The sequence below is a fragment of the Xenopus laevis genome, chromosome 9_10L (assembly GCF_017654675.1).
Source record: "Xenopus laevis strain J_2021 chromosome 9_10L, Xenopus_laevis_v10.1, whole genome shotgun sequence".
NCBI classification, from domain to species: domain Eukaryota; kingdom Metazoa; phylum Chordata; class Amphibia; order Anura; family Pipidae; genus Xenopus; species Xenopus laevis.
In genome coordinates, this window is record NC_054387.1 from 83,363,313 (window position 1) to 83,371,384 (window position 8,072).

The 8,072-nt window shown below is 40.4% G+C and overlaps 1 protein-coding gene across 6 annotated transcripts in view; it reads right to left on the minus strand.

Moving 5' to 3' along the window:
* The window catches only part of agap1.L (ArfGAP with GTPase domain, ankyrin repeat and PH domain 1 L homeolog), a 257,570-nt gene that overhangs the window by 114,041 nt on the left and 135,457 nt on the right, over positions 1-8,072 (minus strand). For all 6 annotated transcript variants that reach the window (XM_041575580.1, XM_041575579.1, XM_041575578.1 and 3 more), the window contains 1 exon segment: positions 2,756-2,814. In XM_041575580.1, coding sequence (XP_041431514.1) covers positions 2,756-2,814 — 59 coding nt within the window.

Genomic DNA, 8,072 nt, shown 5'->3' on the forward strand with positions numbered 1-8,072 from the left:
GTTTGGCAACATCGCCAAACGAGCAGATCTTTCCCTGATATGCCATTAACAAGCATGGCTATATTGGGGGTAATCTGATTGTTCGGCCGTATTGCCGAACGATCCGATTACGATGTGCGGATCGGTCGGGTCAAAATCAAACCTGTCCGATTGACCAAACGACCGATCTCCGCCGGACGAAAGATGTCAGCACACGCCACACACGATCCGAAAATCGTATGAATCCTCGATTCGTACGATAGGATCTGTGTGTCTATGGCCACCTTTACAGAGCATTTGATTTTTAGATAGGGTCAGTGACCACCATTTGAAAGCTGGAAATGGTCAGAAGAAGAAGGCGAGCAATTCAAAAACTATGAAGAAGAAAAAATGAAGGTCAGTTGAAAAGTTGTTTAGAATTAGCCATTCTATAATAAATTAAAAGTTAACTTAAAGGTGAACCACCCCTTTCAAGTAACAAAGAAAAGCAAAATTGAGACAATTTAGAACAAGTTTTGTTGTATAGCTCTTCTCTAGCTCATTAAAATAAGGGCTCTGCCATTTCTGGGGGATTTTTTAATCCAGAAAAAGGCATTTACATAAACAACGCCATACAACACATGGCACAATTTATACAGTATTAAAAAATCGCATAGAATATAACCCACTCATTAATTACACATAGCAAGCAAGATACCAGCAAGGAGCGGATACACCTACCAGGAAAATGAGAATGGCCCCAACGTTTCGGCACCAAGGCCTTTGTCAAGGGGATTCACTTGACAAAGGCCTTGGTGCCGAAACGTTGGGGCCATTCTCATTTTCCTGGTAGGTGTATCCGCTCCTTGCTGGTATCTTGCTTGCTATGTGTAACTAATGAGTGGGTTATATTCTATGCGATTTTTTAATACTGTATAAATTGTGCCATGTGTTGTATGGCGTTGTTTATGTAAATGCCTTTTTCTGCATAAAAGTAAAAATTATTTTTTCAAACCACTCTCTCTCTAAATTGCATTTTGTTTGAGTGTGCGAACATACAGACATATAGTATTGATACAGGTTACCTGCAGTAGGGGTAACATTTGTTTCTGCACCTCTTATCATTTTTTGAGAATTTTGGTGTGCCCTCCATCCATTATTAACTCTATGGATTTTTTAATCCAAACTGCAGATGCAGTGGCTAATAGTGGGTCCTGGGCAAATTGACTTTTTGCCTATTTATTAAAGCAGCCTTGCATGCAGCACAGTTTATTTACTAACAATGGGCATATCTGAACATGGGCAATAATGCACAGCAACCAGTCATTGATTAACTTTGTTCATACAGCTACCATAGGACCAATTAAAGCAAAAATATGATTAAACTAGTGGTCTGAGCACCTTGTACACCCAGCGAAACACAGTTAGCACTGTCCCAATACACAAACCAATGTGGTCCTCGGTTAATGGGATTTCCCCTAGCTCGATCAGTGAACCATGATCAGATATTGATGGGCAGCATCTTGATATTGATAGTGATGGGCAATAATGAAGAATTCCTGCCTCCTACAGGAGCATTACAGTAAGAAAGCACACAATCTAAATCTATATAGGCAAAATCAAGGCATTGTAGGTAGTAAGGCAATTATGCAAACCATTAAATGCCAGATACAACAGGTTCTTTCATGAGACACATCTGTTGCATAGTGTCCATTAAAGGAAAAAGGAAGTCTCCAAATGATGGGGGGGGGGGTATAAAGAATGACAGCTCTGTCCCCAATTACCCATCTGCGGACATTACCACTGGGTTAAAAAAAATGCATGAGAATTCCCAGTAAGCCCTGAAAATTCTAAGCTACACCAGTAAAAAGTAGTGCAAACATGCACATTCTGTGATCCTTACAACTATTCAAGATCTGTACCCAGGCTTTGCAGAGTGAACCCTCACCTTTTAACCCCTACCCACAGCTAAAAGATGCTTCCAACCCAAAGACCGAACACCCCCTATCAACTATAAATTTTCCCCTTTCCCCTGATATGCCCAACTAAGGTGGGCAGTATCGGGCTTAATCTGTTCGTTGGCCCTAGGGTGAAACGATTGGATTGCAACAGTCAGAATAGGAGCCATCAGGGTGTGGACCGCATCAACTCGTCACGGTCCTGGATCCGACCAGAAATTCAAAACTGCCATATCAATATCTGGAAGATTTTAGGCAAGATATCAGTCAGGTAGGCAAATCAGAGGGCCCTATACACAGGCAGATAAGATACTGAATTGGTCTAAAAGACCTGAATCATCATCTTAAATCTGCCATGTCTGGCCACCTTGACTCTTGGCACCTATGCAGATATTCACTGCCTATACACAGCAAACCACAAAATAGAGAGGTTTCCCTTACTTCAGTTCTTCAATTGCAAATTATCACTGCCATTACTGTGCATATGCTCTATTGCAGGACAATCCAAGTGCAGTCCAATCCAAGTGCAGGACAGTCCAAGTGCAGGACAGTCCAAGTGCAGGACAGTCCAAGTGCAGGACAGTCCAAGTGCAGGACAGTCCAAGTGCAGGACAGTCCAAGTGCAGGACAGTCCAAGTGCAGGACAAAAAGAGGGAGAGAGAATCGCATGCACAGTGGTTAAAAAAATGTTACTTCCTTGTTTGTGTGACGAGATGTCATGTAACATTTTGGATTTAATTCGGCCAGGCACTCGGATTGGCCGAATCCTGAACAGAATCCTGGAATCGGTGCATCCCTATAATAAACACAAGAACAGAGGCAGAGTTCTCACTACTCACCACTTTGAGTTCTGGCACAGATCGGCTTAGTGTCCATTCCTGACTATTTACAAAGGCATCTGCAAAACAATAAAACAACAATCCATTAGGGTCAATCAGCACTATGTGAAACAAAACACTTGTAACTAACATTGACATGAATAAGGCACAGGCAAAAGATAAGTTCTAGTAACAGGCAAAATGAATAGCTACATTCAAAATCATCAGGGAATTAAATGCAGGAATTAAAATTGCAACACATTTCAGTAATTTACATATATGGTATCATTTTGAACTGCAATGGCAATCTACCAAGTGAAATTTTATCACTGCATTCATATTAGCAAAGCTAACTTTGCTCCTCTTTGCACTGTGGGGAAAAAAGCATTCACTGCACCCCTCTCTCCCCAGAGTCCTGCAGGGGGAAGGGCAGTGAAAGACAGACATTTTATTAAATGTCAAACAAGGTATGCTGAACATAAATGTACAATAATATTGCTGTGTTTGATAGTTTGATGGAAGAATATCAGGCAGGAGCTGCACAGATTTTTGTGTATGTGATCCAGAATCACAAGAAAAGCCAAGTACCAAAAGCCAAGTATTTGGAAGAAAAAAAGAAACAGGAAAAAAATCCCCTAACACCTCCGTCATTCTATTCACACCCACTCGGGAAGGATGAGTAAGGGACACTCAGGGACACAGCTGTGTAGAAATCTTACATAAGCTCATTTACTAATATTGGGCAAACGACAGCAACCTATAAGCAATGAGCTTTCATCAGTCTACGAACAGGTAAAATAGTGAAAGGAAACCTGTTTGGCTTTAAAGGGTTACTGCATGGGGGTAAAACGTGACCAGTGTTAGTAGATTAGGACTTTTGGAGCAGCTGAGCACACAGGACTGATTACATGACAGCATTTCTAAAGGGGTTTGAAGGAACAACTCCCAGCATCTCAAACAACCAAAAGGCTTTGGAATTGTTGTTTGACATATGGAGGCGACTACAGGTTTAATTCATAACTGAAATACTCAAAATAGCAAAAACTTTTTCTCCAGCTCTCAGAAAAGAAGCCTACCTTGCCCCAGCGGCAATGTACGTACTTGCCAAGTGCACACTTCAGCACATTGCACTCTAATGTATCCAGGAGGATTACCGTATATACTCGTGTATAAGCCGACCCGTGTATAAGCCGAGGTACCTAATTTACCTAAGAAAACTGGAAAAATGTATTGACTCGTGTATAAGCCTAGGGGCTGATTGAAAATCAATCTGTACTTTGTACAGGAACGCTCCTCTAGTCATATAGACAGCCCTGCTGAGAATAAGGATTGCACTTCCCCAAGCAAACAGCGTATAAGAAATTCAAATCCCGTAATATCGGATCCCTCACCTCCCTCTCCCATAGCGCATCAGGACTCTGTGACTGACGATCGCCGCCCGGAGCAGGTCCAGGAGCTCCGGGCGGCGCGTCCTTCCCTGCCGGCGTCCTTCCAAAATGGCGGCGCCCATGGCCGCCACGTGGGTAGAGGCGCCGCTACCCACGTGGCGGCCATGGGCGCCGCCATTTTGGGAGCGACGCCGGCAGGGAAGGACGCGCCGCCCGGAGCTCCTGGACCTGCTCCGGGCGGCGATCGTCAGTCACAGAGTCCTGATGCGCTATGGGAGAGGGAGGTGAGGGATCCGATATTACGGGATTTGAATTTCTTATACGCTGTTTGCTTGGGGAAGTGCAATCCTTATTCTCAGCAGGGCTGTCTATATGACAGGGATCCGGTGAGGGATTGGCGTATGACCCGCGTATAAGCCGAGGTCGAGTTTTTCAGCACATTTTGGGTGCTGAAAAACTCGGCTTATACGCGAGTATACATAATAGTATTATTATGTGTTCATCCCATAAACAAAAGCTCCCGATTTGTGGGAATAATATACACAGGATTTTAGGGTACAGCATCTCCCTTCATCAAATACAAAATCTCATTGTGACAAAAAGGACCATTAACTATCAGCCAAAAATGAAGACTAATTGCAGGGTCCGTGTGATTCGTGAGAGTCAAGGTTGCTTTGCTCTACACTACAAGCCTTTGCCATAACTATTAATCTGAAACAAATGAAACCAACAGCTTTGAAAGAAGCATTTACATAAACTGCCAAGACATCCATTTTAAAGAGGTAGAACTATTGCGAAAATGAAAATTTAATATAAGCTTCATCATACTGTAATAAGAAACTTTCTAAATAAAATAAACATTCTGCATCATTTCTAAAATAGTCAGGTTTTTCTTCACTATCCCTCTCTCAGCATTCTGTCTCCATGCAGCAGTTTGGTGTCCGATATTCAATGACAGTTAGATCCAATATATCTTATAGGGGTGCTCCTTTCCTAGCAGATGAATTAGAGCACACTCACATAAATGATTACAGTACAAACAAAATCTACCAAAATAACTGCTGTTTGCACAAATCCTGCATGTAGAGAGACAGGATTTCTGGTGATTTTCATAGAATCAGCTCTAATACATCTTCTAGGCAAAAGGAGCCATCCCTATAAGATATATTGGATCTAACGTCAATGATTATCTGACACCCAACTCCTGCATGAAGAGAGAATCAAGAGAAACATGCTGAGAAAGGAATAGTGAAGATAAACTTGATTATTTCAGAAACAATGCAGAATTTTCAATGGATTGTATTTAGAAAGTTTCTTATTTCAGTATGCTGAAACTTATATAAAATTTTCATTTTCACGATAGTTCCTCTTTAAGTAAACGGTTAATATGTTACAGAAGGGCTTATTCCTAGCAGATCTTCAGTTGTCCTTCAATTTCTTATTTTATTTAATAGTTTTTGCAATTTGGTGCCTTCCTTTTCTTGAAAAATGGTCCAGAATTTCACGATCTACATAATCTTTTAGAGTGTAAGCTTGTTGTAAGCTTTACTTTTTCTATTGCGTATTAATTGTATTTGTGTGTAAGTCTGTTATGTGTATATGTATACCCATTTATTGTACAGTGCTCCAGAATATGTTTGTGCTTCATAAATACAGGCATTAAGAATGTAAGTATAAGGGCTCTATCTTAAGCATATAGGTCTGGTGAGGGTGTAACAATATCAGCATTTGGGGTACACAGTAATGATGTAATCAATGGAGGTTTAGAATAATTAAACATTTTTGTGTTTTTACCAATGTTCATGCACAAAGGGCAGCTGAAGTACCTTACATGATGGTATGTATGGTCATTTGTACTTTTTACATCTTGATAAACCAACAAAAGAAACTGGGAACAATTAAATACATAGTGGTAACAAAAACAATGAAACGGACCAAGAAAGGAGAGAGAAATCAGGTACAGATCAAGCTCTGTTACTATACTAGAACCTTCAGTACCAATAACACAAAACAAATCCATGCCAAGAGGACTGTAAACCCCATAATCCACCTGTTTTACCGGTTAATCAGGAGGGTTAATCTGTACAAATCTGAGCTCTATAATGCTGGATATTCTAGATATAAGCAAATATATGTCAGTATCTCTCAGCAGCAGCATGAAGGTTGTGCCTGATGTATGCAGCTGATGAATAACAAAGCATTCACCTCCATAACTGACAAATATTCACACAGTTAATAATAAAGGTGATAAGAACAAAATAACAACACATTGATATGGGGAGGCATTCAAATCTCCAAGTAAGAACAACATATTCATGTAACCAAACATAGTCTATTATCCTCAATGAGAAATAGATGGTTCATAACCATAGTTTGCCATTGGATAAAATCCAGAGGGGGGTCTGCAGAAACTTCCAATAAGAGAGCAGCTTCAAAAGGATTTCAGGGACTTTTGCTGGAAATTTCACGCACATGTCTATATCAGTAAGACTGGTCAGAAGTGTATTTACATTTAAAGTGGATCTTTACACAAAACGTTTTGTTTGTTTTTTTGAATATTGAAAAAAAAAAGTAATTCAAAGCAACTCTTCAATATACAATAAATGTTGTTGTTTTTAAAGTTAGACTGTTCTCACCGCGATTCTGCAACATGTGTCCGAAATCAGAAGCAGTAGTGTGGAGAATGTAAGCAGACAGATACTGATTTTAGTAGCAGTTAGTACATTTGCAAATAGGGATGCACCGAAACCAGGATTCGGATTCGGCCGAATCCTTCTGCCTGCCCGAACCAAATCCGAATCCCATGCATATTCAAATTAGGGGCAGGGAGGGAAATTGCGTGACTTTTTGTCACAAAACAAAGAAGGATAAAATGTTTTCCCCTTCCCACCCCTATTTGTATATGCAAATTAGGATTCGGTCGGGCATTTGGCTGAATCTTTTGCTAAGGATTCGGGAATTCGGCCGAATCCAAAATAGTGGATTTGGTGCATCCCTATTTGGATTTTTGTGAAGACTTTGCTGAGAATGACACATTCTTACATTATGCAAGCCACATTTTTTGGATGGACTGCATAAAAGTTATGTGTCTTGACATTTACATTAGACGCACTCAATTATTGTGAAGGGGGCTGTACTCACACTGATGCAGGTGAAATGCAACATGCTGCGTCCCATCTGTGTTTGGTGCTTACATGCGTCTGTGTGAGTACAACCCCCTTCACAATAATTGAGTGTGTCTACTCCTGCGCTCCCCTGCAGCTGAACGGAGGAAAGCTTAACGCAGGGGAGCACAGGAAAAACCGCCCGTGTTTAAGAGCCCTTAAAAAACACTTTTGGTTGCATGTTACAGTATGTTATATAACTACACAACAGCATTTTCAGTTCAGTTGGAAGAGGGCAATTAATCCATTAGAGAAAATAATACTATATAAAACACTGTTGGATTAGTCATTCTTGAGGAAAAAATGAGTGCTTGACCCCACATTTCACCCAAACTGCCCTTGAACTGAGCTTCAAGGAATATTTAGGACCTGAAATAAGCATTTAACCTAAGTCTTACCAATACATGCAAATCTCACCTCCATTCACTGCCAGAAGCAATTATCATGACCAAGTAACAACTTCCTTGTTTTCTATTAAGATATTTGAAGCATTATCTGTTGGTTTAATATATTTCCTGCACTCCTGGCTCTGACTCTTGAAATGATGTAGAGGAAGCCAGCTAATTTGAAGCCTTGGAGGAAAACTGACTTTTGCAACATTGTTTTAAGAGTCAGAGAACAAAAAACCCCTACAAATAATGCTGTCAACTGAAATAACTTTCAATGGTGTGAACATATTTTTTTATACTGCTTTTTTATGAACAAAAGTATATGGGTGATAAGAAAATGACAAAGTGCTGCAACATTGAAGTCTAAAACTTACATCGGGGTTAGGGAGAGCACAAA